The sequence below is a fragment of the Mauremys reevesii genome, linkage group 20 (assembly GCF_016161935.1).
Source record: "Mauremys reevesii isolate NIE-2019 linkage group 20, ASM1616193v1, whole genome shotgun sequence".
Taxonomy (NCBI): domain Eukaryota; kingdom Metazoa; phylum Chordata; order Testudines; family Geoemydidae; genus Mauremys; species Mauremys reevesii.
Window position 1 is genome coordinate 205,029 of NC_052642.1, and position 23,736 is coordinate 228,764.

Sequence of the window (23,736 nt, forward strand, 5' to 3'; positions counted from 1 at the left end):
TGAGCCTGGCCACCTCTTCTTCCTGAAATGACTCCAGGCCAGCTCAAGATAACCAGCTGTGCTCATCTTAGCCTTCTCTCCCCAGGCCATTCCTGACAGATACGAGTGCCCCATCCCACGGCCTGCTCCACCAGATCCTCAGCAATGCTGCTCTGCTTCCTAGGCCACAATGGTATCGTGGGCACAGCTGCCACCTCTGGGAATCAGAGGAGAATGCTGAGGGCATCTTGGTCACAGCAAACCAATCTTGTTCCACAGGAAGAATCCCTCTGGAAATCCCAAAGGCTGCAGAGCAGGAGGTTTCCACTGCAGGAGCCTGCCTTAGTCACCTTGCGATTTCGTAGCTATCTTAAGTACTCGTATGCCCTCCCACTGAGTGCCAATCTCTGCTATATTTAGCCTCACACACCTCTGGGAGGTAGGTCAGGGCTCTTATCCTCATTGTACAGATGTGAAACTGAGGCACAGATAGACTAAGTACCTAGCCCAAGGTCACACAGGATGTTTGTGACAGAGCAGGGAATTGAACCTGGGTCTAGTGTGCTAGCCACTGGACCACCCTTCCTCTGCAATACATGCCAACACCCATGAATGCAGAGCATGTTACCTAGGCTAGTGCACTCCAACAACGATTTCATCATCCTGTGTGGAGAGGGCCTGACCTCTTTTCCCAAGCAGAGACTGCCAAGCCTGGTGATTGGAGGGATCTTTGGGAAAGCCGCTGCCTCAGGCTGGGCTCAGAGGGTGCGGTCAGAGAGCCCAGCTCCTGAGTGTAGCACAGACCTCTCTTGTGGTGGAATAGGGACATTCAAGAACCACCAGATGAGACCTGACTCAGCAACCTTTGTCCTGCATCCTCTTGGCTGGTTTCTCTCCAGGGGAAGCTCTCCCTGGTTTGCCATGTGCCAGGTACATTTAGGGCTCTGCTAAACAATTGTTAATTGGGAGATTTCCCAAGTGCTCAGGAGGATGTCTCCAAAATCTCACCTCGGCCCTTTTCATGCATGGCCCAAATGGGCCCGGTGATGCCCTCCCACACACCGCCACAGCGCTGCCCCCAACAGCAGGTCCTCTGGAGCAATCCGGGCGGGGGCTGGCAGACGAGGGTAACGTTTCCAAGCGCCTGCCTGAGGTGGGGGCTAAGGCCAGTTTCAGGAGTGAGCGCGGCACTGGTTGTCATTGGGGTTTAGGCGCCCAAGGGCATGAATCACACGCCAACTGCTCCTAAATCACTCAGGTGCTTTTGACAAATCCCGCTGGAGCTTGGACGAGAGATGGAGCGGCTCCCACGGCCGCCTGGAGCCCCCGAAGCGGGGGCAGAGTCTGGCGCATCCCCGGACCTCTGGGCAGCAGGCCGGGCACGACGAGGGGAGCCAGGGGCCCCCGGGAGGAGGCAGGTAGGGGCGCGGCGTGCGGGTGACCAGCTCGCCCCCTCCCTCCGAGCCTCCGCAAGGCGAGAGCCGGGCCGGGCCGGGCCGGGCGATGGCGGGCCGGCTGCGCCCCCCCCCCCCGCGCCACGTGACCCACGGACTGCAGCCAGCCACGCCAAGGTCCCCCCCCCGCGCTGCGCTGCGCTGCGCTCCGAGCCCGCCGGAGCAGCCTGTGCGCGGTCCCCGGGAGCCGCCGGAGCTGCGCCATGGTGAGCCTGGGTTCTCGGCCGCGGGGGGCTGGGGGCGCGGGGGCCCCAGCTGCAGTCAGAGCCGCCCCGTGCCCGGCGGGGGGGGGGGAGCCAGGCGCTGGCTCGCTGCCCTGGCACCGCTCCGGTGGGGATGCGCTGCGGCAGCGGGCTCCACGCCGGCCGGCCAGTGAGTGCGGGTCCGCCCGGCGCCGGGCTGGGCTTGCAGAAGTTGGAGGCGAAGCAGAGCGAGGTCCCTGCTCTGCCCCGGCCCGCGGGCAGCTTCTCACCTGTCAGGACTCCCGGCGCAGCGGTGTGCAGGTCAGAGCCCCCCGCCACCTGCCGGGACCCTGGGCCGGAGGGACACGCAGGGACAGATCAGCGCTAGCTCCGTGCAATGGCAATGGACGCTGCAGCTGGGCCCAGCCCAGCGAGCAGGGAGAGAGAGGTGCTGAGTGCAGGGATGGGACTCGCACCCCGAGGTCAGTGCCACTCCCGCCCCTGCCTTGTGATGAGGCTCATGGCACACACACATCTGTCCTCCCCTGAAACACTGCGGGGGCAGGGCCCATGTGAGAGAAACAGTCACAGAGATCAGCCCCACGGGGCAGGGCGTGACACCCCCCCCCCCTTCGCCCCGTGATGAACCACGGGGGAGAGAGAGACAGATGGTTCCTTCCACTTGGGGAGCGAAACACAAGCACAGCAGCTAGTGCTATCAGAAACCACCCCAACCTGGGGATGGGACCCCAGGAAGAGATCACACAGTGCAACCTTGCAAAGCGATCCATCTCATGTTGTGCCCATCACCATGGTGTCTGGGCACCTACATGTAGCCTCCATGCTGGCATGGGAGCCCTTAAAGGAGAAATACAGATCAAAGCTATAGTTCAAACTATAACCATTCCCCGGGGTGCGTACCTAACATTCAGAGCAGCACCACCTTCCATCCAGGCACACGAGGGACCAGAAAAGGGGAGGCAGCGCACAGAAAGCGGTGACAGCCTTCTGGAAATGCCCTGCCTTTATTAATGTATTGCCCCAGGCATGGAAGGCCCTGGAGTGTCCAACACTGGCATAGGGATTGGGGCAGCTGTAAGGATCTATGCAGCTGATAAAGCGCTTGACTAGCTTCAGGCAGAGGAATATGAGCTGGGGACAGCCTCAGGGTAAATCCCAGTATAGGATCTGCTCTGCAGTTACCAATGTGTGGAAACACTTGTCCTTCTGGGTCATGTGACTCGTGCTCATTAACATTCTGGTTGTGACTCAAAGTCACCCAAGCCGGCAACCTGACAGTAAAAGGTGACCCTGCTTCCTTCAGACATGACCATGTGCACCAGCTGGCATTGGGCACCACTGGAGGTTGAGTTCTGTCAGTTTGTGTCCCCCATTCTGTCGTTGGGAAGTTGTTTACCCGTTTCTTGGAGGGAGGAAGGTCTGTTCTGGGAGGTGGGCTCCAAGTGAGGTTTGTTTCCTGGAGAGTTTAACTGCTGCCTCTTCAGCCGCTGAGACCAACGTGACACTGGGCTGGGTAGGAGGCAGCTGATCTGCCAGGCCAGGAGAGGGCACCTCCAGCCCAGGACAAGGCATAGGGCCAGGGACCAATGCAACTTATGCAAGAGTATATATGCGCCAGGGTAGAGTGCGTTAGTGTGCGGCTGCAATTAGAAAAGTCAGTACAGAACAGGTCCCATAGGACCGGTGTTTACTCTCAAAGACTTTCAGAGCAAATCGATGCAATTTGCAAATCGAAAGTTGGTGTTGCAAAGCATCAGCACCGGGCGCTCAGCGTGGGATCTGAGCTGGTGGTTTCTGCCATGCACACTGGTACCAGGCAAAAGGTTCTGCCGCTGGAACTTGTCTGACTGTTGAGAGAGGCAGAATTGCATCCAGCTTGTGCTTTCATAGTTCTGTAGTAAAGGTAAAATGAACAGAGCTGGCTTTCCGCCTCATGCAGATGTGTACGGCTAGAAGGGATTACTGTGCTTTACTGCAAATGCATTTTAAACATAGAAATCCAGCTCAGATGAGGCCTGTCTGAGAGCAGCATCATGTTTCCCTGGTAAAACGTTAAGGTGGAGACTAAGGAAACTTGCAGAACAACTAGGCAAAGCTGTAAAATTCTAATAAACTTTTGATGGATATCACAATTTGGAAGGCTGTGGCAGGCAGGTGGGTGGATCAAGGAAGGCAGTCGGAGAGGTTAAGGGGACTTCAGAAAAGTGAAATCCTCTCTTTCCACTGGCCTTCACCACATGGAGTGTCGGGTGAAATACCAGCCCTGGCGTTACTCCCCACAGGCAGAGGTGATAGACAGAAGAATAGGTAGCTCACAAAATTACACAGCACTCAACAGGTCTTAGTGGCATCATTGTTAATAACCATGTACTGTATATAGATTCTTTGATTCCCTTCCAAAGCCAGAAGGGACCACTGTGATCATATAGCCTGACCTCCTACATAGCACAGACCAGAGAGCTGCCCTGAAATACAGCATTCACTTTGCAGAACCTGGAGTCCCTGCCCCAAAGGGATTACAGCCCAGGGGCTCTGTGGAAGAACTATCTGACATACCCTTTAGAAATATGCAATGTAGCATTAGATAACTGCGTGGCTGCCAGGCAGACAGCACTGTAGACGTCTCTACAATGGATCAAAGGTAAAGTGCAGGATTTAGGGGCCAGGGAGCCATGTTTAAGTACCAGGACAAATAGCGAAGTCACTAAAGAGGATAAAAAGCTGCTAGAGGAATGTGTTGTAATCGGCTTGGCTTCTCTAAGACTGTGCTGTACAGGTTAGAAACCCGTAGAAAGACTTAAAATCAAATTGGTGAATCTAATTTATAAAATTGTGGGTAAGTTTCTCCTAAGGGGCTACTGGAGGGCAAGTGTGCTCTGAAAAGGGTCTGTGTAAAAAGATGCTTTCTGATGTGAATTCAAAACTGTGTTTCCTTGCTTAGCCCTGCCCAGCCGGCCCAGTGATGGAAGTAGGAGCTGGATTCTAGCTAGCTGCTGTCAGGGGTGTGCGTGATGGCAGGTTGTATTAAAAAGGAATAGAGGTTAATGTAGAAAAGATTAGAATGCCATCTGAATTGAGGGTACATCGTTGTGGGGATAGAGTCATCTTATCTCAGAAAAGATGTGGATGAAATTGGCGACCCGGAGATGAACAATGAACATGGCTGAGTGTGGGTGTTAGGGCAGGGGCTATCAGGCAAGGAGATTAGCGAGCCGAGGGGAACAGGAAGAGTAAGAGAAATGGGTGAAGTGTGAAATACAATGATTCATACGTTCTAAGACCAGAAGGGACCATTGTGATCATCTAGTCTGACCCCTGCATAGCACAGGACAGAGACCTGCCCTGAATTAATTCCTGCTTGAACTAGAGCAGAGCTTTCAGAAAACCAGCCAGTCTTGATTTAAAACTGGCCAGTGATGGAGAATCCACCACGACCCCTAGTAAGTTGTTCCAATGGGTAATTACTCTCAACCATTAAAAATGTACATCTCATTTCCAGTCTGAATTTGTCTAGCTTCAATTTTCAGCCACTGGATCCTGTTAGACCTTCCTCTGCTAGGTTGAGGAGCCCTCTAGTATCACATTTCTGTTCCCCGTGGATGTACTTACAGACTGCAATCAAGTCACCCCTTAACCTTCCCTTTATTAAGCTAGACACAGATTCCAGCAGCAGTCGCACCAGTGCCAAATACAGAGGTAACATGACCTCTCTGCTCCTACTCGAGATTCCCCTGTTTATGCATCCCAGGATCACATTAGCCCTTGTGGCCACAGTGTCTCACTGGGGCTGCTGGCTGGCATAGTGAAGGCCAGGCAATTGCTTCTATGTGTCCCATCACATAGTGCAGGGGCCAACCTGAGCCCGAGAAGGAACCAAAGAGCCACAGTAATACATCAGCAGCCCCATCAGCTCCCCATCCCGGCTCCCAGTGCCTCCTGCCCACAGGCAGCCCCGCCAATCAACGCCCCCTCCCTCCCCACACCTCCCAATTAGCTGTTCCATAGAGTGCAGGAGGTTCTGGGGGGGGGGAGGGGGAGGAGCGAGGGCATGGCAGGCTCAGGGGAGGGGGCAGAAAGGGGTGGAGTGGGGGCAGGGCCTGTGGCAGAGCCAGGGGTTGAGCAGTGAGCACCTCCCGGCACATTGGAAAGTTGGCGCCTGTAGCTCCAGCCTATACAAGGAGCCGCATATTAACTTCTGAAGAGCTGCATGTGGTTCCGGAGCCACAGGCTGGCCACCCCGACATAGTGGGAGATAAAGGGAAGGCGATGGAAGGAAATGTTTTCAAGGTGGCGCGTAACTAACTGGTGAAACGCTGCAGCAGGACGCTGTTGAGGCAAGTCACTAGTGAGGTCTAGTAAAGGCTCAGCTGTCACGTGGAGAAGAAAAGCATCTGCAGTGACCCTAACTATGATAAAATGCTCAGGGCATTACTGGGGGCAGGAAGTAATATCCTCCCGTGCTCTAGTACTGCACATGGCAGGGAGTTGGACTTTCCAGTGAAGCGTTCAGTATTGATCCCTGTCAGGCAAGATACTGGACTAAGGGAGCCCTCTGTCCTTGTATGCCTACGTCCCTCCAGGTGTGCCCAGGTCAGGGAGACGACGTCTGGTGTTTCAAACAGGCTTAGCTGGCCATTGCAAAAGGACCCCAACATGGCAGAGACCGAGAGATGGGAAATGATTGAGTCGTGGGGCCGGGAGCCCCTGTACTCCCAGGAGGCCAGGGCAGCGAGACGCTCTCCCTGCTCATGTTGCTCTGGAACAAATAGCTGTTGTAGTTCCAGCCAGCAGTGGCTGTCAAGCTGCTGGATTCACATCTGGATAGCACGTGTGCTAGGGACACCCTGTCATTCAAACCTCACGTGGAGCGAGATGGGAGGCAGAATGAGAATCCCAAGCTGCTGGGGCTGTAATAACAGTAATTAGTGAGCGTGCGCTTTTGTTTACGAGCCAGCCCCAGCCATGCTCTTTGCTAACAAAATAGAGACAAAATCCAGCTTACCCCAGGGGATGAAATTTACTGGGATATCTGAGCCTCCAGACCCAGGGCATGGGGGGCAAAGAACTCCAGCTCTCCTCGTCAGCTGCCAGGCTGATCCTGAGACGACAGTGCCAGCTTCTGAACAGGCTATGAAACTAAGGCTCTGCCCACTGATGGGCACAAGAGACCCCATGGCGCACTTCCCAACAGGAGGGGTGTTTCCCTTGCGGTCATGAAAATGCCAGCCTGGAGGGTTACATACTACCCTGCCATTCCCTTTGGGTCTTACTCTTCACTGTCTACTCTGGCCTGTGCTGTGCACTGTTAAACTGCTGCTGCTGCATTCCACTGCTGTACATGAGCTGTATAGAGCTTGTGTATCAGTTTGCTACATTTGTGTGGGGGGGTAAATTGCTTTGGGATGAAAAGAGCTGGGTCCCTTGATGGTGCTGTTGTTATTAGTGACCGTTTGGAGACATACCCGTCTGAAAGAGCCCCAGCTGGACTGGCCAGCAGGGGTAGCTGTCTCCAATCTGCTCTGCCCCTCCACCCCGTGTGAGCAAGGAAGCCCACACAGCGAGAGGCAGGAACTCCTCCGCGTTAGCCGGGGCTGCCCTGCCATTAGGACACAGCCCTGGTGGTAAGAGACCCTGGAGGCAGCGGGTCAGCAGAAGCAGGTGGGCTCTGGCGTTAGCTGCTTTCTCTGGGCACAGTGCGACTGTCATAGCTGAGTGACAATGGGCTTTCTTTCCACCTGCTGTGTGTGTTCTCGCTGGTGCTGAGTGGCTGCAGATGAGCGCCCGTTGGCGAGCCTGAGGAGTTCTCTGGTGGCTGCCCATGTGCTGGTGAAAGGTCTGGCTCTGCAGGGACGGGCACACATTTCAGGGTGGCTCTTGCTCCCAGTCTCCTGCTGGCAAGGCCGGCTGGGCAGAGACATTCCAGCTGCTTGCTCTGCTGTGGGCCTGAACCCTCGCAGGGGAGACCCGAGGGCCGGGGATGGGGGGTTAATATGCTCTGGGAATGGAACGAGCTCAGGAGCTGGGACTGCGGGCGCGTCTGGTATCGCTACAAACAGCTGCTGCAGGCTGCCTGGGACCATGGCCCTGCCCGCCCCCACCCCCACCCCTTGCTGTGCTGATGGGGCTCATAAAGGCAGCATGGTCTTGAGGTCAGAGCACCGGACTGGGAGTCAGGACACGGTGCTCCTCCTAGACCCGGCTCTGCCACTGATTCCCTGGAGACCTTGAGCAAGTCACTGCCCCGCTCTGTGCCTCAGTTTCTCCATTTGTGAAATGAGGATAGTGATCCTGCCCCACGTAGGGGAGGGGGCTTAGCAGGTGAATATTTGTAAGGTATTGTCAACTCCCTGTGTGGAGGGATTGTGGAAGTGCTCAGCATTGTGATTTGATTGGAGGGATAGCTCAGTGGTTTGAGCATTGGCCTGCTAAACCCAGGGTTGTGAGTTCAATCCTTGAGGGGGCCTCTTAGGGATCTGGGGCAAAAATCTGTCTGGAGATTGGCCCTGCTTTGAGCAGGGGGTGGGACTAGATGACCTGCTGAGGTCCCTTCCAATCCTGATATTCTGTGATTGCTTTTCCTGTGCAAGGGGGAGTGCTCCACTCCCCACCCTGCCACCCCAAACCAGGGGGAGACGTCTGCTCAGCTTTCCTCAGGTGCCCTGTCCGCCCTGCATGGACATTGAAGATGCCATCACCCAGTTTGTTAGAGCAGGGAGTGACCTGGCACTCTAGGCCAGCATGCCCCTACTGTTGTGCTTTGTTCTGTCCACCCTCCACCCCAGAAGTGGCTGCATTTCAGTGGTGCTGGATGTATAATTAGCAGAGAGGCCTGCCTTTGCATGTGGGTAGGGCCCATACGCGCATGTGTCAGCTCTGGGAGGGCATGGGGCCGTGTGAACATAAGGCTATTTCGGAGAAGGGAAAAGCTGTTGGGCCAGGTCTCTCCATCCTTTCCAGAAACAGAGTCCATCTAACTCCCCTAGACTCTGCCTCAGTCATTTTCCCAAGCTGCACATGGCTATGGGGCCACATTCGTCCCAGCTGTCATGCCAGTGGAGCGTGACTGATCTCTCCCTAGGGATGAGTTCTTTGCCTGAAGGGGTTTGTATGTCCCCTGGTTTCCTCACTAGAGTGAACTATTTCCCTCCATCCCCTGCTGTCACCTCAAAGTCCCCTCTTCTTTCCCGACTGGAGCCCCCAAAACTCAGACACTCTGGGAAAAGCTGCGGTAACTCCACTAGGTAAAGTCCTCATGAAGACAAGACACAGAGCTGAGTTATCTGCATCTCTGCTGCCCCTGGAGTCTATCATGTCGTCTGGTGGGAAGCACCTGGCTCTGCACGCAGGTGCGCTGCCTCCGTTCACACTGGGCAATGCCACTGGTTCTCACTGCTCCTTCTGGGCCCTGAATGTTATAAGAACATAAGAACGGCCCTACTGGGTCAGACCACAGGTCCATCTAGCCCAGTGTCCTGTCTTCCAGCAGTGGCCAATGCCAGGTGCCCCAGAGGGAATGAACAGAACAGGGCAATTATCCAGTGATCCATCCCCTGTCGCCCATTCCCAGCTTCTGGCAGAGGTAGGGACACCATCCCCACCATGTCCCCCAAGTCCCCTCTGCAGAACCAGGCTCAGCCCTTTGCCTTTGTATGGTGCCCATGGGCCTTACAGCCAGGCTCTCTCTGGCAGCAAGCAAATGGTTATAGAACCTCCTGGCAGGCCCCACACCCTACTCTCTGAGAAGGTCTCCTGGGGCCCTTCGGCCCACAGTCCCCGTTGAGTCCCAAGGGCTCCCCACTGTGTTATCTGCCAGCTCACCAGCTGGATCCTTTGGAGCTCGGTTGCATTTTCATCACTATTTTCTGTCTCCAGTTTGAGAGTCCTGTAAAAGCAGCCTGATTCTCCTCTCTCCCACTGCTGTCAATCAGAGCTAGCTCAGCCCAAGCCTATGGCTGCCAGAAAACCACCATAACTGGTCCCTTGGGATTCCCCAGGGGCGTACAGTGGAGGGGGGCTCCTATGCCGCCACCTCCCTTCCACCTGCATAAGGGGTGTAGCCACTGATTGGGGAGGGGAGGCTCATTTATCTGTGTGCCTCTTGAGTGAGCTGGGCTCAGCTTTGCAGAGCTGCTGACTCTACCAGCTGCAGTTGCCGTTGGTGGGAGCCGGGAGCACTCAATATCCCTCAGCGCGCTCTGGAGGGACAGGTCCCGAGTGCGAATCCCAGCTCTGTCACTGGTTCCCTGCGTGGGCTGCTCCCTTTGTCTCTTCCCTGGCTGTGAGTTGGGGTGACGCTGGACTCTCCTCTCCCAGCGTCACCAGTGCCGTGACGCACTCGATACTCTGGTGCTGAGCGAGCGCCTGTGGGAGAGCCCACAAGGAAACAGGTATTTCATTGTTCAGGGCAGGCTCTAGGCTGGGTGCTGGTACGGCCGGGGCCACACACTGAATGACGAGGGTAAAGAATCGCAAGCTGCTCGTTCTCTGCGCACCGTCCGTCCTGGCATGGAGGGAGGCCGGATCCTAGGGCAAGACTCGAGCGTGGGCATGCGACGAAGGCTGTCTCAGAGCGCAGACACATGAGGCGGCTGAATTAGGGTCACCCGGGAAACCGTAATTCTGGCGTTTCCTGACTTCCCTGTGCATGACGCCACTCCCTGAACAATGATCTGCGAAGGCAGGGGGTTCGTGTGCAAGCCTGGGGGCAGCTCCCAGCAGCAGGGCCCGGGAGCCCCTCAGCCAGCGCTTTCAGCAGGGGGGCTCCTGCCCCCCAGCCAGTTTTCTGCTTTGCCTCCTGGGCTTTGACTCTTCAGCCATTAACCTTTGTGCAGCCTGGGTAAAAGCTCTGCATGTTCCAGCCCAGGCCTCCAGTGACTCCGCCAGATTGTTCTCTCCCAGCACCCTCGGGTTAGCTCAGCGCCATCCCCTGCCGCTTCTCCAGCCTTCCCGCAGGGCTGCCCCTCACGGCCGCCAGCTGCCCCCAAGTGAAAGCGAAGGAGCCCAAAGCCCCCTCTCCTGGGCTGGGGCTGGGGCTGCCTGTCCTGGTCTCTCTATCTTCTGTCCCTGTCCCTGGCTCTGTTCAGACCCCCCGCCCCCGGCAGGGTCTGTGGCTCCCTGGAAGGGCTGGGAGGCCCTGGACGTGCGTTACTGTATGGCAAGTTGCTCCTGTCAGTTCCTGTCTTCCTGCCCGTGAGCCAGGCAGCGTGTGGCTGAGCCATGGTGGCCGCACCGGCAGCCACAGGCCAGCTGCCCTCCCCGTGCACCAGCGACTGCCATGGCAGAGCCGTGTGCAGGCATCTCCAGCACACGCCACTGTGAGCGCCCCTCTGGAGTGGCAGCTCCCTGAGCTCTGCTCCGTAGCCATAGGGCTCAGCCTCCCTGGGGGGGCGGAGCTCTGCCAGGGCCATCCCCGGCCCCTCTTAATGAGCCCCGGCAGCACCGCGTCCCCATTCGCATCCTCTTTCGCCCTTGGACATCCCCAGGGTCAGACATGGCCTCCGGCGCCCCGCCGAAGAGCGAGCTGCAGGTAGCGTATCCAGCCACGTCCCGGGGGGGGGGGGTGGTGTCGTGTGCATGGCTCAGGCTGCCCTAAACGCTGTCCTCTGTGCAGGACGTTCGCTATGCTGTGCGCAGAGACACTTCTCCCTGCATTCTCTCCCCACTCCCACCTTGAGGGGTTTGGCCCTGTTCCTCTCCCATGCTGCACCCTCCCTCCGCTCAGGAAGGGTCTGCCCCCTCGGCACAGCCTGCTGGGACCTGCCATGTCTGTCTGGGGGGTTTACGTTGTGGGCTCGTTCTCATGGCCAGCCGGAAACCCAGCCGGGGAGCCTTAGCAGGGGTTAGAGCTGCTGAGTGTGACCACTGAAGGCACGTCTACCCTGCAGTAACCCCCGGCACTGAGTCCCAGAGCCCGGTTAGCTGGCTCAGGCTTGGGCTGGGGGGCTCGCAATAGCCATTTGGGCTTGGGCTGGACCCTCCACTCCTGCCCCCCATGGGGTCTCAGAGCCCAGCTCCAGCCCAAGCCCAAACATCTACCCGCCAGTTTTCCAGCTCTGCAGCCCCAGCCTGTCTCAGCTGACCCAGACCAGCGGTGGCTGGGCCATGGGTCTTCTACTGCAGTGTAGACGTCCAGAGAGCCCAGCCCCGCTGGCAGCGCTAGCGCCCAGATGGGCTATGGTGAGCTGCAGCAGCCTGACACAGACTGGCCTGCTGCCCAGGGCTGCTCGCTCACCCTTCCAGGACATGAGCCAGCAGCGTGGCAGTGGGGGTTCCTGTGCTGAGCACCTGCTCGCCTGGCTGTGGGACAGACAGCAGCAGCGCTGGAGCATTGAGGCAGTGTGTGTGCGCTGCTGCGAAGCACTGCCCTCTTGCATGGTGACCTCTACAAGGGTGGAGAGGGAGCGAGGCCGGCAGCGGGGGTGGGGGAAATGCTGCAGTTCCACAAACATAATGAACAGCATTGATTTGTAATAGCAAACTCTACTCTAGATGGCAGATTGCTGGGGGAGGGGACCCACAGCCACCCCAATTCCAGCCTCTTGCAGCCCACTGTGGAGATGGCTCCTTGCTGCCTGTAGGAGGCAGGGGGGACAGGTGTTCAGGTGACTTAGCAGAGGAAATGGGAGCAGCAGGTTGGGTGTGAGGTGCTGAGAACCCTGCCGGGGAAGTTGGTGCAGGAGAGGCAGCTGAGCAAGGCAGGGGAGCCCGGGAAGCAGCATGACCTTGGTTTGGTGCAGCCCAGCCAGTTAATTGTTTGAGTCACATATTGCCTGCAGCTGCTGTCAATCTCATTGTCTCTCATAGTGCAGGAGTCCAAAGGGCAGCTGGGAGCACTCCCTGGCCCTTAAAAACACCAGGCTGTGAAAGGACAGCTGCCGTGTGGAGGAGCTTGCTGGCGAGCCTGGGGTTACAGCCAGCATAACTGCACGCATCCAGGCCGGGATCCCATGTGGGACCTGGGGAAAACGGCCTACAAGGCTGCTGCACATTTACTGGGCTTCCCATCCCAGTAAAGAGCAAGCGCAGGGAGGGCTGTGGGAAATGTTTGTGTCTCCGTTGGTTTGGGGTACGCAGACCCCCCTCCCCCGAGGACAGGTGCAGCAGTTTGGGGCCAAGCCAGTTGGGCAGAATTCCTTGGGCAGAGACAGCTCATACCCACACTGGCTTTGCTGGGGCAAAAGCTACTCGGCAGGTTTGGGGGTTGAGATCTCTGAACTCATCATGTGAGGGGTGGGGGAATGGTTCTGGCTCATACTTGTCTGGCCAGAGCTGGGATCCAAAGCAGGGGAACTAAGCTGAGTGTCTCTTCTAGATTGTGGGGTTCAGACCTGAGTCTTGCTTACAAGCTGCTCTACACCGGCTCTCAGCATGGCTGGCCCCTCTGTGCCTTGCCCTGCTCAGCCAGCCTGAGCTCTGCTAGCCCTGCCACGGCTGGCCCAGCTCTGGGCTCTTGGCTGGTAAAATGATCTATCTGACGGAGCAATAGGAAGTGACCCTCCAGGCTGGGAGGGGGAGAGAACCTATATGTCTCCACTGCCCAGCTCCCACGTATTGTGGAGGTCGGGAGGGATTTCCAGTCTGGCCTGAGGCCCCCCTTCACGTCTCACGTGGGCAGCAGAGAGGGGTGGGGGGGCTCTTGCATGCTTTGGAGGGCTCTTGGGTGCTGCAGAGGTCTCTGTTGGTGGCCCTCCAGGGAATCCCTCCTTGCTTGGGATTCCTTGTAAACAGGCTGTGGAGAGTGTGTCACTGGAGGCCAGAAGGACCCCATTCCTGGGTCAGAAGCCATGAGCCTGCTGACCAGGGCCGGCTCTAGGTTTTTTTCCGCCCCAAGCAAAAAAAAATTTTTTGGCTGCCCCCCGACCCAGCCCTGGGCTCCTCACCGCACCCCCCCGCTGCCCCAGCCCAGGGCTCTTCCCCCCCCCTCATACCCCCTGCTGCCCCAGCTCTGGGCTCCCCTCTTTCCCCCCACCATTGCCCCCCACACATACCTCCTGCTGTCCCAGCCCTGAGCTCTCCCCCCCCCACCTGCACCCTCTGCCGCCCCAGCTCTGGGCCCCCCCTTCTGCCCCACCATTGCCCCACACACACCCCTCCTGCTGCCCCAGCCCTGGGCTCTCCCCCCACCTGCACCCTCCTTCCGCCGCAGCCCTGGGTCACTGGTAACTCGCTCCCAGGGCAGGTCTTTCAGCAGGAATTTTGGATGTGCACAGAACACAGACAGGATTGGTTCCCATATAGTTATAGAACTGCAGTGAAGTGGAACAATTTTCAGCTTGTGTGATTGGAGGATATCTGGATGCATATTATAAGACTGGTTTCAGAGTAGCAGCCGTGTTAGTCTGTATCCGCAGAAAGAACAGGAGTACTTGTGGCACCTTAGAGACTAACAAATTTATTTCAGCATGAGCTTTTGTGGGCTACAGCCCACTTCTTCGGATGCATAGAATGGAACATACAGACAGGAGATATTTATACATACAGAGAACATGAAAAGGTGAAAGTAGCCATACCAACTGGAAGTCTCCAATCAATTGAGATGAACTTTCATCAGCAGGAGAAAAAAAAAACCCAAAAACCTTTGAAGTGATAATTGAGATGACCCCTACCTCACACCTTCTATGGGTCATCTCAGTTATCACTTCAAAGGTTTTTTTTTCTCCTGCTGCTGATAGCTCATCTCAATTGATTGGCCTCTTACAGTTGGCATGGCTACTTCCACCTTTTCATGTTCTCTGTATGTATAAATATCTCCTGTCTGTGTGTTCCATTCTATGTATCCGAAGAAGTGAGCTGTAGCCCACGAAAGCTTCTGCTGAAATAAATGTGTTAGTCTCTAAGGTGCCACAAGTACTCCTATTCTTATTATAAGACTGTCCTCCATAAATGAGGAAAAGTTGAGGTGCCTTTATTATTCTTTTGTTCCACTCTTTCTTTCTATGGGGAATTTGCCAATGCAGTATCACTGTCTTCCTTTTAAATAAACAAACAAACAAAAAAAGGCAATGGATGTTGAAAATAGCAATTCCAGTCCTAAGAACCACTGGGAAGCATTTCTTGCTCAATTTTATCCTACTTTTTCTACAGCAACTTACAGTGGATCAGTATATTTGATTTGGGAGAAATGAAGTAACAGCTGCCCAAACTGAGCTTGAGCACTCCTGAATTTTGAGGTGTTCAAATCTGGAAGGCAGGTGCTGGGGGTGGGGTGGGGGTGGGGCTGTGGGCTCCGTGGGGGAGCACGTCAGGAGGTATGCAGCAGCGTGTCTGGTGCTGCACGGAGTGGCACGGTAAGGGAGTTGGGGGGTTGGAGAAGGGGTAGTGGGTTCCGGAGTGGGCGCAGTCAAGGGACCGGGAGCGGGGGTTGGATGGGTCAGGGGTGCGGGGAGCAGTCAGGGGACAGGCAGCAGTTGCATAGGCATGGGAGTCCCAGGGGTTTGTCGGGACAGGTATGGGGTGGGGTGCTAGGGGGGCAGTTAGGGGCAGGGGTCGCAGGAGGGGGTGACCAGGGGACAGGGAGCTGGGGGGGAGTTGGATGGGGGGGGTTTCTGTGGGGGGCAGTCGGAGGGAGTGGATGGTGGCAGGCTGGGGCTTCCCCCCCTCCCCGTGGAGTGTCCTGTTTTTTGAATGTTAAAATATGGTCTCCCTACCATCCACAGTGCAGCTCTCCACTCACAGCACGCTGCTGCATGAGGTCCCCCTCCTTCCTTTTTAGTTGGTAGTGGCCAAGGGAATGCTGGGAAATGTAGTTCTTTCCCTGCTCCAGGGCTGGCTCTATAGGCAGGGAGCTAACCAAGGAACTACAGCTCCCAGAGCCCCCTGTTGGTTCTCAGCTCCCATGCTGGATCCCTGCCGCCCCTGCAAATGGGCTGCCCCAAGCAGGTGCTTGCTTTGCTGGTGCCTAGTGCGGCCCCTGCTGCTGACCTGCGACAGCTCAGGGTGTGCTGTGTTCCTCTCTGGCCAGCTCCTCCCCGCTCCCAAGCTGTCTGTCTCTCTGCTCCTGGTGTCAGAGGGAGCTGCATGCCCAGGCTGGGTAGAGACTGGCGCCCAGCCTGCCATCAGGGGCAGACTGTGGGTGCAGAGCCTAGCACTCGGCTGTCACTGAACAGGATGCCCTGGCCTGGCCCAGGCACGGTCTCCCTGCTGGGGAAGTGTCAGCAGCAAGCTCCTGGGACGGGGGGTGGATTGGATGGAGGGAGGCGCCCTGGACGTTAGGGCAGTGACTGAGCAGTGCAGCATGCCAGAGGGCTGGGGAGGGCCCCGGGCATGTCCGTAGAGGCTTCCCACAGCCTAGGGGACTCCCGTTGTTCTCGGCCATGGCCAAGGTAGCACTGGTAAAGCACTGGAATGGGTTCCCTAGGGAGGTGGTGGAATCTCCTTCCTTAGAGGTTTTTAAGGCCCAGCTTGAGAAAGCCCTGGCTGGGATGATTTAGTTGGGGTTGGCCCTGCTTTGAGCAGGGGGTTGGACTAGATACCTCCTGAGGTCCCTTCCAACCCTGAGATTCTGTGATTCTCTGTTTCATGGTGGATAGAAAGACTCTCATGAAATGGGAGTGCCCCCTGCCGCCCCTGACCCAGTGGGCTGGGAACCCAGTGAGGGAGGAAGGCAATTCTCCAGTCCCACGGGGATTTCACATGCAGCGGCGACAGCCTGTGCTCTCCGGGGCAAAGGGCAAATCTGCTAGCACGGGAATGGGAGGAAGTGACATAACTGCTCCTTGCTGCGCCATCTGCAGCCTGGTAGGGCTGGCTCCTGTGGTATTTGCAGGCACTGTCTCCTGCTGAGGTGCATTTAGGGACCTGTGGGTGCCTCAGGCATGCAGGCCAGGCCCCTGCTTAACCTTTCCTCCCAGGCTCCAAGCCCCGGGGAGCCATTTAGGGATGGGAAGAGCAGCACCTAATCCTTTCCTGAGCCACTCTGCCATGCCTGCTGTTCCTAGTGCTCCCCATTGCAGGACAGCAGGCTCTCCATCACTGCCCGCCTGCAAATAGGACTTGTTCTCTGCTGGGGAAGGCGGGGAGCGAGGAGGTGAGCCAGCCCCTCGGGCTGCTCTCCCTGGGCCCTGTGCTGTGAGTAGTGTGCCTGAAATGGTGAGCAGGAACTGCCAGCTGCCCCAGCCCACTCAGCAGCTGTGGTCGCAGCCTCCCAGCACAGGAGAGGGAGCTTCACCACTGCAGGGGAGAAGCCTGGGCCTGCCCTGTGAAAGTCTGTGGGTGGTCCCCAAACTGAGCAAAAACTGGAACGAACCCTTGGTCTGGCCGTGATGTTCACGGTCCGTAATGCAGCTCTGTCACATGCCGGTGAATGCGTGAACACGGGAGATACACATATGTACAGCCAGACACACGGAGCCACACGCTCCCCGCACATGCAGCCACACAATCCAATATGAGCCTGACTGAGCTAGGTCAGGCTGCAGAGCCATCTCCCAGGGGAGCTGAAAGGCCTTTTTGCGGGGTGGAGGGGGGATTATTTGGGCCTTCTCAGCGAAATGGGACAAAGCTAAGCTGGAGAACCCTGCAGTGGGTGAGGCCAGCCCGTTTCGCTTCTGTTTCTAATCACTTTCTTGGGCCGGGCAGTTGGTTTTTTATAATTGCAGCAGATAATGGCAATGTTTAATTTTAAGCTGTTTCGATATTTAAATGCTCACAGTTGCAGGAAGTTCTGGGGATCAGACTAATTATTTAATGACAGCAGATGTTGAGATTCAGAAAGTTAAAGCACAAATTAACACACAAATTATCCACGTCCCATGTCAAAATATACCAAGTAAATCTTCTTCCATCCACTCTGATACTCCCTCAAGCAGCAGTTCTCTTACTTTGCCTAGCTGTAAATTACGATTAGCGTCGATGGAGGTATTTATTATCGGGTTGTGAGTGCACGCGCAGACGCTTACCTGCATGATATGCACATGCCCATATATACAGACCTACGCGTAGACACTGGCAGACTCAGCCAGTGGGCACATGGACCAGCCCATTGCAGGTGTGTATAGGCATGCAGACAGAGGCACATTCAGATGTGATGGGAGCCCCGTGCCCCATGCACATCCAGGCATATGACAGGATAGGAGGAAGCCAAAAGGTGGCAGCAGGAGTTGGGGCGGGGGACGCTGGCTAGCACCGCCTGCAGCGGCCATCGCCTCGCCGCACATGGGGGAGGCTGCAAGGTGCACGGGTTGTGCTGTGTTGAAAATGCAGCAAGTGCCGAGCTGTTCCCAGCACCCAGAGTTATTCGTGGCCCCTGACGGTCTCCTTCGGTAGTGTAGCCTCTCCACTGATCTCTGGCAGTGCCCGTACAGAGCTCGTGCAGGGTTCGCAGACACGCCCGGCTGTGCTCTCCGCAGGGAGCTGTGCAGTTCTGGCTCGAGCCCCAGTGGGGTTTCGCCAGCCAGCTGCCTTCTCTCCCTGCCTTTGATCTTTTCTGTCTTTGATTCCTTTTCTCCATCCCACCCCACACTGTCTCACCCCTCACATGCTGCAATCAGGCAGCAGAGTGTCAGGGGGGCCTGGCTGCTCCTGGAGACTTGGAAGAGACCCAGCCCTGTGCAGTGGAGCAGGCCGTCCCTGGGGAAGGGGCCACCCCCTGCCTCCCAGAGCATGCTGAGGAGCTGGCTGAGACGCACGGGGAGCAAGCAGTAAGAGTCTGAACTGTATCTAGAGGTGCATGGGAATGTCCCTCCAGCCTGGGCCATCCCCACACCCCTCCCCAGTGGGTCCCCACCGTGACCTCCGGGAGCCCTGAACCCATCGGGTGTGAGGAAGATCCTACCACTTTCCTGACTCTTCCCCATGCTCTCCCAGCCCCCCTCTTGGTGCATGTGATTATTAACAGCAGATTCCTTGCACTCCTGCATTAACGACTCATTCGGCAGGGGGTGGGGCTGGGGCTGGTGGCACTAGATATCTACAACAGCTGCTGAGCTCCCAGCCTGTAAAGTTCCACCTGAGCTGAAAGTAACCTGCAAACGGGGGTAACAAGCCCTGCCACGGGACTAGTGGGCGGAGCACGTGGGCTCATTCCACCTGCCCTCGCTCCGTCATGTCAAACTCTCCATAAACCAGCACCCTCCTCTCTCTGCCCCGCTGCCCCGATCTCCCCTGCCACTCTCCCTTCTCTGCAGATAAAGCGCTTCCTGAAAGAAGACTCGGAGGAGGCAGAGCTGGCCCAGTTCCTGAAGGAGTTCCCTTCAGGCGAGAGCTTTAGGAAAGTGGAGCTGGAGGAGGGCAAGAGGGCCCCTGGCCAGGGGCCCGTAGATCCCGGCGTGTTCTCCAGCGTAGCCCAGCCCATTGCCGATGAGCTGCTAGACGAGAAGGAACTGAGGCCCTTCTCCCGGCCTCGGCCCCTGGACTTTCAGCAGCACATCGCAGCTCCGGCACCACTGAGCCCCTCGCGGCCTAGGAGCCCATGGGGCAAGCTTGATCCATACGACTCTTCTGAGGTACGGTGCATCCCAGGGCAGGAGCTCCAGCCTGTGGGTCACTGGGGGCAGGGAGCTAGGTGGCTTGTACAGCTCTGATCTGCTGAAGGATCTGCCCGTTCGCTGTGCGAGACGCCAGGGATCAAGGACACCGGGGCTAGGGCCCGCATGGGCTCCTAAATCCATTGTGCCTGACAGCCTGGGCCTGCGAGGGGCCGAGCGCTCCTAGATCTTGCATGGACTTCCCTGGAGCTGAGGGTACTCGACTTGTGCCAGGATTGGCTCCTAAGTGTCCCAAGTCCCTGTGCAAAGGGAAGGCCTGTCCCTGCCGCCTGGCCTCTCCTTGCTAGGTGGTGAGGACGATGCTGTGCACTGCCGCAGCGGCCGGGTACCCTGTGCAATGCAGGTGCTGGCCTTCACCCCTGTGGAGGGCGGCCTCGCCTGCCCCGGTCTCAGAGGCTGTCTGCCTGCTCAGGCCTGTGAGAGCGGTGCAGGCATCCCGTGCACAGCTGGCCAGCCTGAGCAGGGCAAGCCTCAATGCTGGGGAATTCAGACACGGCCTCGCTCCCAGCAGATGGGCTCTGTAGTCATCAGCGGAGGCTCTTCCCCTGCCCGTCGTGAGCGCTGGACTCCTTCAGCCGGAGCATCCCTGCCAAGTGCAGAGGTCAGAGGGAGCCCTAGCCTGCTTAGGCTTTGGTGACAAGGGCCATGGCGCAGAATGGGGCTGGCTGACTGCTCTCCATCCCAGCGGCGGGTATGCCCCGGGGGCAAGGGGGGAGTGAGATGGGGGTGGCACTCCAGATTCACATGCCCCCCTCCTCTGCCCTGCAGGACGATAAGGAGTACGTGGGGTTTGCGACGCTCCCCAATCAGGTCCATCGGAAATCGGTGAAGAAGGGGTTTGACTTCACGCTGATGGTGGCAGGTAGGGGCACCCCTGAGGCCTCACCCAGTAGCCCTCCAAAGGGGCCCCCGGGCACAGGTGTGCTGGGACAGGCTGTGGGGGAATGTGCCTCCTGCTGCAGGAGCAGAGCTGACCTGCACGCTGGGTGAAAATGGGCAGAGGAGGAAGGAAGAAGAGACCCCGGCAGTGTAGACTGCGGGAGCTGGGCAGGTGGATTCACACTCCCGTGTACAGGAGCTCGCATGTCCCGGGAACTCAGCCGCAGAGCACAGTGGAAGAGATGCGTGTCTTCCATTCCTCTCCCCTAGGAGTGCCTGGGCTCCAGCCATGGCCCTGCTGCTGCTTTGGGGAGGAGGCAGACCCACGGGGTTTGTGGGTTGGGGTCACACTTCCTGGGTTGCGGTGCCTTTGTTACTGGAGCAGCAGCTCCTGCTCCTGTCTCTTTGGCATGTGCCCCGGGATCCTAACAGGGGCCAAAGGAACCCAGGCCTCTTGCCTTGCTTCTGACCTCCATGAACTGTTGTCTTTCTGCTTCCCCAGGAGAGTCTGGCCTGGGGAAATCCACCCTGGTGAACAGCCTTTTCCTCACTGACATGTACAGGGATCGCAAACTCCTCAGTGCAGAAGGTAAGAGGAGAGATCAAAACCTTCTCTGTCCCAGCCAGCTGGGAGCAGCCAGGGGATCGGCAGGGAGGCCCACTACATGTGGGGCTTGCCAGAGCTCAGTGCCTGGTAGGGGGCAGCTTTCGGGAAAGGCTGCCAGCCCCATGCTCCTGCCTGGGAGACGCAGCATAGACGGGCTGTTGAGGTGAGAGGGAGGGATCTTCGGTCGGGTTTCCTGCTCTCTTGAGGACGTTCTTATGCCGGGGCCTTAGGAATGAAGTGAAACAGGTGACTGGGCAAGATCCCCGGCTGGTGGAAATCAGCACCCTGGAGCTGCTTGAAAGCGTCTGCTCCTTAGACAGAGCTTCAGAGAACACAGTGAGGGAGTGGGATGCTGTTGTAGAGACCTTCCTGGGAGGGGTGAGTCTGACTGGGGGCCCTCTGGCAAAACACCCCCCACCAGGGGGAGCTCTGACTGGGGGCCCTCTGGGAGAAGCCTCCCCACCCCCGAGGGGAGCTCTGACTGAGGCCCTCTGGGTGGTGGTTATGTGGAGAGATTGTGTCGAGTTCCTACCTGTGGGCCTGGGTCGGTTCCCACTGACGCTAGTGGGAGCTTTGCTTTGGCCCTTTCACGCTGGCACAAGGAGACCCAGCCCTGCACAACAAGGGCAAAGGGTTTGGCCCACAGGTGTCCTAATCCCCGTCAGGTCCAGTTGGCTGGCGGCTCCGTCTGTGCTCCCTGCCGGTTCCACTGGCCCAAGCTGACCCATTCCACGGCCCCTGCTGATGAGCTCAAGGAGGGGCCTGGTGGGTGGGTGGCTGTTTCCTGACTGGGATCATCTCTAACACAGTTCCTGGGGTGGCTCCAGCTGCTCTGGGTGCAGGCAGACCGTGCTAGTCCTTAGGCAGGTGGCACTGTCACGGAGTGTGGGGGAGTCAGGGCCCTGCACCCCCGGCTTCCTGCGATTCACCATGACTCTCAGCCAGCCAGTGACACAGAAGGTTTATTTAGACGACAGGAACACAGTCCAAATCAGGTCTTGCCGGTACAGACAACAGGACCGCCTTTAGTTAGGTCCTTCTGGGGCCCCCAGGGAGGCCACAGCCCCATTGGGAAGCCCAAGCCCAGTCGGGGCCCCTCTCCATTTCCCAGCCAGCTCCAAACTGAAACTCCCTCCTGCCTCTCACTCAGCCTCCCTCCGGCTCCTCCCCCAGCCTTTGGGTCCTTTGTCCAGTTTCCCGGGCAGAGGTGTTACCTGGCCCCCAACCCCCTCCTGGGTTCTCATGTTACATGCTCAGGTATCCTCCCTTCCCCAATGCAGCCAGTCCCAGCAAAACTCCCCTGCAACCTTCCCAGGTCAATACTCCCCACTCAGTATTCAAAAAACACATCAAGAACATTCCCACTCCGTCACAGGCACATCTGCTCTAAAGTCCAGCAGGAGGCCTGCGTACTGCTCTGATTAGTGCAGTGAGGATCTTGTCTGGCTTCTCAAAGGCTCGGTTCCTTTCACCTCCGCTGCAGTTAGCTGGTGTGCTGATGCCCGCTTGCTGTGAGCAGAGAGGAGTTGCCATTTCCTGCTGCAAATGAAACACTGCTTTTGTCTCTGAGGGGTTTTGTATAGAACAGCTGTAGCTATTGCCAGCTGCCGTGGTGCCCCAATAACGGTCCCGCATATCCATTGAAGGGTGTCCCCTCCTTTCCCAGCTGCTCGGCTCCCTGCGGCCACGAATGAGCAGGACGAGGCCTGTGTCCTGTTGGTGGGGGACAGCAAGCCCAGCCCCCTGAGTGAAGTGTGTCACTTGAATGACCATCACTGATCGTAAGTGTCCACTGCAGGGATCCTTCCTCAGCATCTGGCTAGATGGTCTGGTCTGGCAGTCCCTGTGTCCCAGACAGAGCAGAGCCGATGGGTGCCACACAGAGCTGCCCTCATCCCTCTGCTACCCGAGAGACGAGTTGCTTGGACTGAGAGGCAGGAAAGGTGGACCCACAGGATCACTGTCCCCCAAGGATTGGGTTACAAAGGGTGGGGTTTAGAAAGTCTTCAGCCTGCCACTTGTGTCGCTGAGAAACAGGCTTAAGCCAAACAGCTATAGCTGCTCTTTAAAGGAAATAAGAGTGTTCACACAGAGCTTTGTTTAACTACAGTTTAACTACAGCAATGTAAATAGCACCATTAGTGAAAAGCCTTCTCCTGGAGGCATGGCCAGAGGAGGAATCAGAGCCCCTTGTTGGGCCCGCTGGTTATCCATGGCAGCTGGGTAGAATCTCCTCAGAGTCTGAAACATTTTCACCCCTTATTCAAACATTTGGGGTGCGGAAGGGAGGGGGCAAGGAAATCACAAAAACGTCATTCCAAACTTCCCTGTTTTTATTTTGTAATTTTGTGAATTTCAACATTTAGACAAACTTTCCCCCAGGTTTAATGGAGATGCCTGTGGGTGCTGGAAGCTTCACAGGTCTCAGCTTGAATGAGTGTTCTCTTGCACATCCATTCTCATAAATACCTTAGTCTGAAACATGACTAGATGGTCTAATGGGCCCTTCTGGATTGTTCATTATTCAGCCGTCCAGTCAGTGAACAGAAACAGAATCGGGTAGCTCAGATGACCAATCGTAGCCCATGAGTAACAAATATTCACAACAGCCTGAACAACGCACAGGCTGAACATTTTTGCTCACATATTTGGGTGTAATGATTGCCTCCATGGAAAATCAGGATTAATCCCACACGATTTGTGGACTAGAGCAGGAGCTAAATTCAGCCAGCTCTGAGCTCTGCAGCTGGGTTCGGACGGGGTTCACGCCCTGTTATACGGTAGGATGTATGCAGAGTACAGCTGGGTTCGGACGGGGTTCACGCCCTGTTATACGGTAGGATGTATGCAGAGTACAGCTGGGGTTCGAGATCCTGGCTGGACTGGAGGCAGTTAGAGAAACTATCCTTGGATTTATAATGGAACGTGTTTGCTGGGGAAGTCACTGAGGCCCAGATCCTCCAAGATAATGTAACTGGGCTTCTAACTTCCACTGATTTAGTCCAATTAAAGTCCTAACTACCCCTGAAGCTCTGGGTTGGAGTGACTAACTGCCAAGCCCCCAGTGCTGCCCTGCCATCACTTGTCAGCACCTCAACCACAGCGGACGGAGAGTCACAGATGGTTAGTTT

General features: G+C 57.0%; 1 protein-coding gene across 6 annotated transcripts in view; it reads left to right on the forward strand.

The window, feature by feature from the left end:
- Nucleotides 1-23,736, forward strand: part of SEPTIN4 (septin 4) — a 95,860-nt gene that overhangs the window by 36,093 nt on the left and 36,031 nt on the right. For 4 of the 6 annotated variants that reach the window (XM_039508292.1, XM_039508293.1, XM_039508294.1 and 1 more), the window contains exons 5-7: nt 18,760-19,077; nt 19,888-19,981; nt 20,501-20,587. In XM_039508292.1, coding sequence (XP_039364226.1) covers nt 18,760-19,077; nt 19,888-19,981; nt 20,501-20,587 — 499 coding nt within the window. Of the gene's footprint in view, nt 1-1,267; nt 1,398-1,592; nt 1,640-18,759; nt 19,078-19,887; nt 19,982-20,500; nt 20,588-23,736 lie in introns of those variants that run through there. The other 2 variants (XM_039508296.1, XM_039508297.1) reach the window with 2 other exon arrangements.